Genomic DNA, 13,180 nt, shown 5'->3' on the forward strand with positions numbered 1-13,180 from the left:
ATAAGATGCTAATTAATCTCTCTCTCTCTCTCTCTCTCTCTGCTATATTTATTGAAGCGAAAACTTAGAATGAACTTAGTGTACTCTATGTTAAAGTCCCAGAGAACTTTTACGGTGACCAGTATGCTGTTTTGTTTGGTTTTCTGCTTACGAGCTTTAATGAAACTGAAGAACGAGAATTAAAATTTAATTTATTTAATGAATATGTGAAACTTTTCTATACTTTATAACCGTGATTTAACTGTAATTTCTTTTATTCATAAACGTTTGATCATTACCGGAACGCAGAATGATTTAAGAAAATCACTTTTATAGGCGGCATTCAAACCCATGCTTAAAGCAAGATTAGTGTCCAGGTCAAAGACGGATAACTCATAGTCATATCATTTATTACTGTTCCTTTGTCGGTGATCGTAATCTGTCTTCAAGCTCATTTAATGTATCGTGTAACATAGATATTTTTATATATAAATGCCTACAAGTTATATTTAGATATTCAAGTCGTCTTTTAAGCTGAGGTTGCAACTTTTTTTCTGACAGTATATACCTTTTATTTTTGGACAGAGTTCCTCGCATGAGGAAGATTTTGGGTTAACGTTTTCAGAGATTGTTTAGTGATGTACTTTCGGATGGCAATGATGATTTTGTGACAAGTACTATATAACCATTAATATTACCTTTGGTAGTCTGACTTATGGAATACGTTGTAAAACTTCAGAAAGCAGAAACTACATCCCACCGGCAGTATTTTTTTTACACATGTTGTATTTAGTTCAACCATCGTGTAGAATTTAGGCATAGTCAGCTACCCTTAACGGCATAGGCTGATTCACAGTTTCACTTTATTATAAATGTCGCAAAAAAACTCAGTATGTTCATTATCTTAGAGACAAAAGAACAAATCTTACTAATGTTTGCTACCTTCCATGTTCTGTTGAATACAACAAATTGTGGAAGAGTGGTTGAGGAAGGCAACGAAATGAGCGCAGAACGTTTTCATTACTTACATGTCGTCCTTATCAGCTATCTAATTCATAGGAACATAATAGCTAATATGTGCTCAATCCGAACATACTATGAGTGACATAAACAAAAAGGTTACATTTGGAATTTTGTCACATTATGTTACATTCAAGTATTCCTGACTTGCAAATGTAAATCTTATAATACACATGTTAATGCTTAATAAATGTTCTTGCAATATAACAACAGTATAATTGCAGTAACTGTACAATACTTATATTTACTTTTACAGTCGTGCATTTATGGTATTCTCTTATGAAAACGAAGAGTATACTGGGAAAATTCGAACTGAATCTTACAATTTGACGGACTTTTTAGGTAAGTAGATTATTCAAAAGGTAATAGTTACGTCTATATTATCATACTTCGTTATATGTACTTTACGAACCTCTAAATCGTTTCTGCAGTTCATTTCATATAAAAATTGGGTTGATTCGAAAGGCTTATGCGACTCTTTAACTAATCTGAGTTTCACCATCACTAATAACATTTCAATTGTGTTCGGTGGGCTAAATGCGTAGTTTCTAGAAGAATGCTTCGGAAAGACTTCAAGCATGCTATAAGCTGTAGAAATAAATTGACTTTCAAAGATTTCAAAGTACATATTAGTTCTTAAAGGACATACTGTACCCGTTACTTTTGTGAAATTGAAAGGTATCGATATATTCTTTTAGAAGAACAAGTAGACCCTAAAGGGTCCAAATGGATAAATCGAGTTGTTAGATGAGACATAGTGCGCCTGACAGAGGACTTAAAGTATGTATATATGCAAAGATATAGCTGCTGAGCGCCATAACAAACGGGAGGAAGTCACATTTGTTGGGAGAAGGACTATGCTATGGTATTGAAATCAAATATCAAATCAAACATCAAATAAACTTCTGATTGTTGAAAATAGTGCAAGACAAAAAATTGAAACTATCTTAGTTTTACATATTTTCAAAAAAGATTTAGCAGAGTAGGTCATGAACTTCCGCCGCCATCTTGAAATCCTCCATTTAGAGATCTGTGATATGTTTTGAAATGGAAATGCAGTCATGTGTTATATGAATTAGGGCCAGCATGTTCTCCAAAAGTCAATTATGAACTTTACTGATCGTTGTCTGTACTTATTAGGGAGATTAGGAGTCACCTTTATAATTTTACGAAAATCTAGAAGACTGATACTCGCATGTTGGAAGCATGGATTATCATGAAAACATATGTAAGTTAAACATATCCAGAAGCCAAGAAAACTAAGAGTTAATTTTATATCCAAAGTGTATATTATTACGTTATTATTATTAATATTACCAAATTTCACTTTTGGATATCAAAATTTATTGTTAGTTTTTCTGGGTTATAGATATGTTTCACCTACATGTTTTTGCGTAATGATCCAAACTTTCAGCATACGAGTATCAGTCTGCTAGATTTTCGTAAACTTTTTGCACATCGTTTGTGATATTTTACATCGCTTTCGATTGTTGCCTAGATTTCTCTCTAATAAGCAGATTTGCAAATCGCGGCTTCTTATGAATTTTTAAGGTATATGCTGTCCTATTTTAACAGGTGAATTTATATATATGTTAGCCATAAAAGTCAAATAGTTTTTTAAGCATTTTACTTTCAATAAATGAAGAAATGAATAATTTGTGGAGGACTAAAAGAATACAAAGAATTCGCTAGAGTTGGAACTTCCAGACATAATGAGTGCAATTGTTTTGAAATAAAAACATAAGTCAAACAGGAGAGTAAAATATAATAGCGAAATTGAACCTATTCCTCACGGTGTTGACTATAAAGAATTCGAAACATATATTCTTACTACCCAAGAACTAAAATTATTTCTAAAATTTCCAAATATGCATAAGAGCAACACATATGACATATCTCTCTTTTGGTGAAAAACTATTACAGATGGTATAAAATTAAAGTAAATAAAGATATTTCAAATTGAACCAGCTCCTGAATCTCTGCCAGCACATTTCATAAAACATATTTATTTCCTCAGTATAAACATATAATGAAGCGAATGATAGGTCCAGCTAAAGATATTACAAAGGTTTTATAGTTAGCAAAAAAAGGTTTATATTAATGACGTAGTGATGGGAGAAAAACATATTGTAGCTGATAAGAGTATTTTCTTTGAATAAATTCTGCTTTTATTAAGCATTTTATGGAAAGGAAGACAACGAATGTTTCCTTACAGCACTCTACGCACGTCTCTCGTAGCTTGCTCGCTCCGCCAAGCGAGCAATTTTGTAACAACAGTGGAAACAGGGTCAATCTCGATGTGCGCTCTTCTCATCCAGATACTCGTTATAGTAACATCTACTTGGCTCGCATTCAGAGTTGTTTCTTTTTTTCTTTTTTTATTCACCTATCTGCATGTCTAATGTATTTGCTTTTAAGAGACTGTCACCTCACGCAGTGAGACAAATAAACTTTTAGAGCTGAAAGCAGGCTGTCGCAGCAGCCGATCTTTAACAAAGCAAGCTATAGATCTGTATTCATTGCATTTTGAGCAGATGATCTTTCTGTCGAAGATTTTTCGCAAACACATTTCTTCATCTTACGCTAAATATTTAGACATGAAATGTAACTTTATAGCTTTGATCTATAAATTACTTATATTTAAACTTATACATTATTAGATGTCTGTTTAATTTAACTCTTCTATTCAATGTTTGACATTTTCTTCTCTTCATCTCTTATACGCGTGTTGTTATTCTATTTATTTTGTTATTAGTTTTTCTTTCTTTAAACCTATTTTATAATGTCACCAAGGACATTAGTAATAGAGAATGTGTAGTAGAAAATGTATCTCATCTTCTGATACGTATCTTTTATCAGCATAAGAACATAACGCTCATTTGTATTCTTCTATAGAGTATACAATATGCTTTCTACTTCGAAGTTTATTTTCTAGTTTACATAATTCATATCCTTTAAGACTATGACATTATTAGCAAAGCCATAATAATCTTCTGCCAAATATTTAAAATTTTAAATGAACCTCGTGTAAGAGCAGTTTCAAAAATTTTTTCTTCGCTAACAGACGAATATATGTATGTGGTATGATGTTCCTGCGACGTCTAAGCCCTATCGCTTCTCCAAATACGGTGCTGAAATGTAACGTAGAGAGTAAATTTACTCACAGTGCGTTCCTATTTATAGGCTCTCATGGTTATTTGCAGCTCTGACATCAATAGGTTTGATTGCTTTTCTAACATTGAGTACCCTGGTGGGAGAAAAAAGTCTGAAAGGAGCTTCAAGATGAACAACAACCTACAACGTAGAACGTAATGTCTAAAAATTAATCTATTAGAGTTGCTAGTGCAATAATGTTAAGAGTGCAACTAGAATCAAGTGCTCTATATTATTACGTAAATTAACATCTCTATCAACTGGAAAATATCGTTAAGAACAAATTGTTCTAAATACAAAAAATGAAAACTGTACGAGCCAGAAGCCTTCGGAACTACTCTTGTAGGTTAACTGCAGGACTATCTAAAAAGAAGATATGAAATAAAAGGTCAAGGTAAATTCAACCTTTTGAGGGCATTTCCAGAAAACCATCCAGAAATTCTCTTTCACCCATATCAATATGTGCGGGCAGTGAAAGTACGAAATAACGGAAAGAAATAGTATAGTGGAGTTCAACCGGTGACCCGCGAAATCCGCGACAGTAGTAGGAATTATTGGGCCAAGTGTGAAATTGCATTATCATATTAAAATTGGTTAAATTGAAGTGCCAGGGTGTAATCTAATTTGTGTCAGTGTATATTCAGGGTTATTAATTGAAGTTACAATATTAAAATCGCACGTATCCTTTCAAAGCAGTATTATCACATTTATCATAACATTTTACATTTATGTTTCAAGGTCTAAATAATTTAATTCACTTTTTTCTTTTCAGCATAATTAGATTAACTCCTATACAACGCAATAATATTCGTATTATTGAATTGTATTGGCACTGAAAGAAGAATTAGAATCTGCCTTTTTTGTTAATTTCCCAGAATGTTCTAACCTGAATTCCGTGTTTCGTATCGTACTGTTCAGTAGTTATATTTCCAATGTTCTTCAAAGTTCCGAACCAATGATAAGTTTGAATAGAGACGAATAATGGAATCTAATCCTGAACTGTCATATAATTTATAAAACAAATCCCTCACTCTTGAAGGATATTTTTAGTTTAACAATATTTGAGATTTTCTTTTTGCGTTTCTTATCTGATCTTCTTTATTGTTTCTCTCTCCTGTTTCCTTAATAGCATACATTTTTTTTATTTAACAGTAAATTTTTCTTATTAAAATACCTTGAAGCTCGGTTTGGGTACAAAACCTCGCGGCCAGAACCTCGCGGCGACAACCTCGCGGCCCAAAACCTCGCCTGGACAAAACCTCGCCTCCCAAAACATCGCGGCCCAAAACCTCGCCTTGCCAAAACCTCGCGCCCCAAAATATCGCCATACCCAAAATCTCGCCTGACCAAAACCTCGTTGTAATAATGTCGCGACACAGAATCTCGCCTGGTCTAAATTAAGCGAGACGTAGTGTCACCTGGGAAGAAATGTCGTCAGGACAAAACCTCTTCACGACGATTTCTTCAATGTAGAATGTTCTATCGCCAGATTTACAAAACTTATTAGGTTTTGAAACTTGACATTTTGTATAAATTTTCTTCCTCCACAAGGGCACAAGCTCCAGATAAGACAATATTTTGCGAAATGCTTGCCCTAAAGAGGAATGGAATGGAAGACCTTCAATCAATTTTGCTCTTCTCCAGATCTAAAAAAACTACTAAGCATAGAACCTTTACGTTTTGGTACAAATCTTCTCCTTGTACCATAAAAAGGTATGTTGCAAAATGCTCCTCGTAAGGGAGTGTTGAAGTTTGAATAATTCTTGAGCGTTGGCTTGATCTCAGGACCCACGAAGTTTGGCGGCGAGGTTTTGGCCCGGCGAGATTTTGGGCGGCGAGGTTTTGGCCCGGCGAGATTTTGTCCCGCGAAGTTTCGGGCGGCGAGGTTTTGTCCACGCGAGGTTTTGGGCGGCGAGGTTTTGTCCACGCGAGGTTTTGGCCACGCGAGGTTTTGGCCCGGCGAGATTTTGTCCCGCGAGGTTTTGGGCGGCGAGGTTTTGGCCACGCGAGGTTTTGGCCGGCGAGATTTTGGGCGGCGATGTTTCGGCCGCGAGATTTTGTCCGTATCCCTGAAGCTCATCTTTAAATTTCCCGAACACGCTTTATTAACCTGTTTAAACCCATATACATTATTATCTTTGTAATCAGATGTTCTAAATTCTCATATATACCTTCCATATTCCAATATATATATATATATATATATATATATATATATATATATATATATATATATATATATATCTTTAACCATGCTGTTTGTTTTAATGACAATATCTGACGAATCTTTTTCAATTTAGAACCTTGTGATACATAGAACTTTAGATTTTGATAATGTAATATATAATTATTTTTGTCGTAAAGTGGTGTTAATAATTTTGTAAGTCTTTTATTATTTATGTTATTTTCCTGAGCTAATGCTAAGTCTGAATATTTGCTGTGAAGTTCTTTTGGATATACTAATCAACTTCTAGTATATACCCAATACCAGAATCATCTGCTGTTTCTTAGTATTCCATTAATCCATTACTTCTCATTTACACTGCTAAGAACCTTTTTCCATTCGAATTCTCCATAAGGTATATGATGATTCATAGTCCAGTTATAGTCGTTATTGGCATCTATATACATTGTCTAAAAGCTTCTCTCTTTTTGAATTATAACTTTCTAGATACTTGTTATTTGCTACTGCAAATTTATTTGAACATTGAGAAATTCCTCCGCTTTAACCTTTTCTATAAAGAACAATTTATCATAATCAGTTATAATTATAATTTTTGTTTTGTTATTTTTATTATTTGTGTGTATCTCAATTTGTGTGTATCTTAATTTGTGTGTATCTTAATTTGCAGTAGGAATTATCAGCATCCTTTAATTGGCTTGTTAAGTGATCATGATGAGCAACCTTTTTTATACATGATTCTATATTACTTAAAGTTTTTTCTAAAACCGACTTATGTTTATCAATTAATTTTTTTAAAGTTTTTTTCTTTTCTCTTTTGTTTCTATAAATAATTCATTTTCTTCATCATCATCTTCTTGTTCTACATACAACTCTTCTTCCAAATGTTCTAATCCTTCTTGATTTCTCAGTTTCAAGTACCTAATTAATATATTTAAACTTTCTATTTTCTTTTGTAGTAAGCAAGGGATTTCTTCAAAGGTTGTATAATAAATACGATAATTTTCAGCTGATTCATATATACGGTTTTCCTCTTCTGTTAGAGCATTCATATACTTCTATGTGTTAAATTTTTGCAATTTTAACCGCTTTTTATTTTACATTCTCTATTATAACCATATTCTTTTCGTAGTGTCACTCTAGTAGCAGCATATAATACACAGTATTTATCATGTTCTTTCAATAGCTCTTCTGATTCAAAATGCCTAGCTAAACGTCCATGACATAAGTATATCTTATTTTAAATTTTAGTTATTTGACTTCCAACAAGTTTCCAAACATCTTCTTTTTAACAATAATAGCCATTCTTCTTGTCTTTAAATTACAATAAACAAATATTATTTTCTTTCTTATCGTTTGTAATTCTTAGTTGGAAAACTGAATGGTTCTCATCAAAACTAAGTACACTAATGGAGATATCTGTTCTATTTTCAAACTTTGTTATATCACCAATTTGTAAAGTGAAATCAATGTCATTAAAAGATCTCTAAATTTATCTTCATATCTGTTATATTTAGAAACTCTTTGTCCATCTTTCTTCACTGGATACAATGCAGATAAGATTGACCATAAGAAACATTTTTGATCTCCATTTTTAATGTTAACGCTCTCCTTTTCTTGATTAGATTTGGAAGTTCTGTATAAGAAGATCCTCTTATTGCAACAAACATATTAATTATTAATTCAAAAAAATATGGAATGTAACATCCAACCAGATCCTCGTCCTTGAATTTATTCCATTTCTATTTTGTGTTTATTTTTAGCTCTTGTGTAAAATTCATTTAGGTCGTAAATTCTGCTGCTATCTCGTTAGCTGATTTAAAGTTATAATCTTGTATTTCATTCTCTTTTTAAAATTTACAAATAAATGACATATTCATTTTAAGTGCAATAAAGAGTTTAAAACTGTCGTCGATTTTATTTTCCACAACTCTTCTACATGCATTTAAGAACTTAGTAGGGTCTTTATATCCTCCAACCTTTCGAATTTTAAATGTTTGCAATCTGGTCTTGAATTATGTTTCTTTTAATTTAAATTTTAGCTAAGGTATTTCTGATTTTTTCAAATATCTCTTCTTTAAATGGTAATATTTCTCATATGTGCTTTGATTTTAATTTTGGTAATTCTTGTGGAGCTCTATTTTTTTGAGAATACACTCTATGTAAATGTGAATGTTTGAGTTAATGTTATTCCGTTTTGTTCATCTTCATAGTTTTTAATACGATTAATAAGTTCTCATTTTCTTCATGGGGAATAACATCTTATGGCCTTCTATTTACATTTATTTTTTTAAACTCTACTAGAGTATATGTAACTAAAGATTTCATCTTCTTGTTTTGTCCTTGCATTATATCATCTGATTTCATTGTTAACAATAATGCAACAGCCAATATTCATATAACTGGTCAAAATCCTTACATTTATTAGCTGTTCTATTAGAAATTTGGCTTTTATGGGAATAGCCATTAATATAATAAATTATTTAATGTAAAACTAATTCACTTTTCCTTTTATTCAAAAATATAAATTTACTACACCATGTAAGTTCTATCGTATGTCCTCATCGCTATATACTCTGCCTATTGCATTATATTCCTCTGCGAGCATATTGTTAATATCCATTTCATCACGATCACTGGAACTAAACGAGATTCTTGTTCTTTAGATGATTTGGATATATCGGATATCGAGAAAAAGAAGAGGATGTGGACAAGAAGAAGAAACATCCTAAGTAGTTAATCAATTTTCCCCTTTCCTTACCTTTTAAGTTTTAGTATTTTTAAAACCTACTATAAAGTTAAAGGAAACATGCTAAATCTATTTAGAGTAAGAATTATTTCTTTTTATTAAATAAATGCCAATTCCCTAAGAAACAAAATTCTTAAGAGAATTACACATATTTTTTAAGCCTCGATATATTTTGTGGGTGTCCATAGAGATATTTTACAAAACTTTTATTTTTTTCTTTTGCGGATAAATGTAGAGAAAAAGGATGGATCTGCAACTCGAGAGAAGATTAACTATTCTAGAGAGGTTATTCGAATTGTTAGTGAGAAAGAAAGGATGCTCTAAAAGAGAGAATTTAATTATTCGTAAGAAAATTGTGCTGCTGATCAGTTTCCGTATATTCTAATTTGTGTTCGAGAAAAATATCCTTTTAATTTGTTTAATACAATCGACTATGTATACCCAGAAAACGAAATTATATACCCAAAGAGTTTGAATCCTTATAATTCTAAATTTTATTAGTTAATTAGGAGACAAGTAAATTTAAAGATGGATACAAGTGGTGTGTTTTGACATTTTTAGTAGAAGTAGATCTTATTAAGAACTTAGAAGAATTATATAGCAATAATTTATGTAGAGAATCCTCACTCCTCTGAGTTAAGCTTATACATATTTTAATTTTCTGTGTTGCTTTTAAAATGTTATTGTGTTTTTTTTATATCTGTTTTTATATAACATCCAAGCTATGTAATTAGACTTATTAGTTTCCCTTTATAAAATGCAATACCAAAGTCTATATCCTGTTGTGGGAAGAGTAATTTCTATAGCTTCGAATATTCTGAAAGATTTATAATGTGTAGTAACTGAGAATGCTCCTATTACGTTTCCTGGGTGTGGTTACGTGATTGTTTCTAGAAGGAAAGATAAAGTAATTCCAAGAAAAGCATTATACTGTCCTGTTTCTTTCTAAGAGTTGCGTATTTGTCGACTATCTTTGGAAGTGGGTGGAGCTGGGAAGATTATATAAGTACACGGATTTAAGTCAATTCATTCTATTTCCTATGGAAGACATAGAAGAAGACCAGAAGAAATAGTTTAGTTAAAGCACATCATCAAAGAGCTATTGTACTTTTTTTATTAGTGAGTAGTTTTGTAGGGAGTCCAACCTACAACAATAAGAAGCTTTTTCAGATCAGGAAATATAACACATTTGCATATCTTTCGCAGGTGTAATTTCTTCTTGGATGTATAGACACAATTCAGAACGCAAACTATCATCCTCCTATGCATCTCTTGGAAACTTTAAATCTGCCATTTTAGTAAAAGTGTCACCCCGATAAGTTTCTGTACCTTCACTTCTAAATTTTGAAATACTCTTTTCGGAGACCGGCACATACAAAATCTCCAAGTCTCCATTAGCAACGGCACAAAAATTAACAGAAGAAATTAAAACCTTTTCATGTTTATAACCATCTATAAACCTATATTTAGCCTTTCCGTTTATATATCGAATGGACATCTCTCCAGTTTCTTTTATTTTACTAATACACCAACAAAAGCATATGGACCAAAATCATTAACATAAAAATCATAAGTTTCATAACATTTAAACATATCTAATTATCTCCGCCTCTGTCTAAAATATGGTAGTATTTCTATTTGTCGTTGTCGTGCTAACCTCGAGGCTGCTTCTAATCTTTCGTATTATTCTCTTACTTGTTCATATGTGTCCAGGGACTTCTTTCGTCTCCATTCCATAGCTATATTCTGTAACTGCGTTTCTCTTAGAAGTTTACACTTTAAAATCTGAGATGTAAACGGTCTAATTTCTGTTAATTCGTACGGTTTGAGAGAATGTGTCATATTTACTCTTTCCTGATACTTAAACTTAGTTTCTCGTTATCTATAATAACCATTTCAGACATAGAAACGGTAGCGGGAATTGAGGAAAACAAAGTAATGGATTTAGATGCGAATGTCTTTCCTGTTTTTTCTATATAACACGAATGTCTAATAATTACTTCGTCGGGGAGATTATTTTCCGAGTTTTTAATATAAATTAAGTTAACCGATAATAAACTAAAAATAAAAGTGTATAAACAGTAATTATCTTGTTCCTGTAAATACTATTGTATGTCCAAAAATTTAACAGAAACACCAGTCAACTTCATTGCATTTAAATTTCCCCAATAAACATACTACAAAATCTTATATCCCCAATAAACATACTGGCTCACTAACTACAGAACACCTGTTTTCTAAAGTACTAACTGACTTCTACCATATTCTAGAGATAGGTCCTTTATAAAATGTAGCGTTCTTAAGATATTTTCAGTGTTTATTTAAAGTACTTAACAAGCAGGATACGAACAGCCATAGCTCTGGCTCGAAAAATTTAGTATAAATAATTTGTATAAAGTGTCTTCCAATCTAGTAATACCACAAAACTTGAGCTAGTTTAGATTGGAAACAGGAATATAAACGTTTGTTTTTCAAGATAACAATCTATAAGGTGATTTCCAATAGTCTTAGCTAGATCCAGACTTGTTAATGGCAGACAAACTTACAATAAATTTTTGCAGAACAGTTCTTAGAAGTCCAGCTCAGGCAGTCTACTCCAATAGTATGGTCATTCGTAACTATAATTTTTAAGTTATTCTTAATTTTCTATACATTCTCTGTTTCATTTATATCTATAAGATAATCTTATATTTCCCCCCGATAAAATGTTAAAATTCTCTCTAATATTAAGAAATAAATTATTGTTTGTTAAATATACCGGCAAACTCTTGGGCAATGTCGAGATCAAGAAGAAAATAATGTTTTTTTCTATGCGATTCTAAAATTTCCGGTTACTCTCGTAACAACTCCTCCAGTTCTACATCTTTAATTTCTACATTATAAGAAATAAAAACTTGCTTAGAATACTTCTTGTTAGTTTTGAAACAATCTTCTCTAATTACTTGTCTATTTCTATTACAATGGGAATTCATAGAACATAAAAACCTAGCGTTTGTGCTTTAGCACCATGGAAAGGAAGAAAAATTGGAAGAAATTGGACCTTAAATATTTATTAAAACTACCACATTCATCTATCTTAACTAATACATTTGTAATTTTGTCTTTGTTCTCGTAACCACTAATATCCGTAGCTTTGCAAATAATTATATTATCCCAGGAAGGTTTCGTAATTATACATAAAATCTCTAACGATTCCTTTCTGCCTGTATAAATTATGTTTCCGATATATGTAATCAAATGATTGTCGTGTAAATTCCCTAGTACAAAACACAAACCAAATTGTTCGTCAGTACTCTTAACTCTACCTGGTAAAACTCGAATACTACAAGTAGCTGTATTTAGAGTAGCAGAATACTGACGAACTCCATTTGGGCGCCATCTTCGTATATAAAAAATAAATAAACTGTATGTGAGACAAATGGAAACTAAAAAATATATGTAAAATCTGTCGTAAATATATAGGGAAGCTCTGTGTAATAATAAACACTTTAGGAGAAACAGAGGCATTCGTAAATTGTAAGTGTTAGCACAATTTTAAAGCAGAGAATTTTTTTAGAGAAATACTATTGTAAGTTATAAACAAGTTCTTTCCTTGGAGACTTTAAAGCAGAAAATTATAAGATAAAATATATGTAAATGAGATCAAGATAATTTGTAAGCAAGTATAATTACTGGAGAAACTCCTAGATAGTAAGATAATATAGAAAGTTATATGCAAATTATAATCAGATTCTGTTAATTAGAAGACACCATAAGAGAAGACTGTATGTTAAAACTATAAGGAAAATAAGCTAGATTTGCTCTTTGTATGTTAAAATCTCGAAAGGCGTTATGCTTTTAGTCTTATCTGTAATATTAATTCGGAAAATATATATATAAAACATTAAAACAAGCAAAATAGTTCGTCAGTTTTTATTTTAAAAAGTCTAAAAGTGTTCTGCCTGTAGTTCCATCTGTTCTGTTAGGTGGGTAAAAAAATCCTGTGCGTAAAAACTTTAAAAGGTATGGCCTGTTATACGCTAAAACATATGAAGATTCTGTACTTGTAATCTTATCTGTTCTGTTTGTTGTGGGAAAAACTTTTAGAAAGCCTACAT

The 13,180-nt window shown here is 31.7% G+C and overlaps 1 protein-coding gene across 1 annotated transcript in view; it reads left to right on the forward strand.

Annotated features, from left to right (window-relative positions):
- The first annotated feature begins 1,264 nt into the window (after positions 1 to 1,264).
- LOC145694244 (pickpocket protein 28-like) overlaps positions 1,265 to 13,180 on the forward strand; it is a 101,935-nt gene continuing 90,019 nt past the window's right edge. Inside the window, exon 1 of the mRNA XM_081770346.1 lies at positions 1,265 to 1,341. Within this exon, the coding sequence (XP_081626472.1) occupies positions 1,266 to 1,341 (76 nt within the window). The 5' untranslated portion in view covers position 1,265. The remainder of the gene's footprint in view (positions 1,342 to 13,180) is intronic.

The sequence above is a fragment of the Thermobia domestica genome, chromosome 9 (assembly GCF_964235325.1).
Source record: "Thermobia domestica chromosome 9, izTheDome1.hap1.1, whole genome shotgun sequence".
NCBI classification, from domain to species: domain Eukaryota; kingdom Metazoa; phylum Arthropoda; class Insecta; order Zygentoma; family Lepismatidae; genus Thermobia; species Thermobia domestica.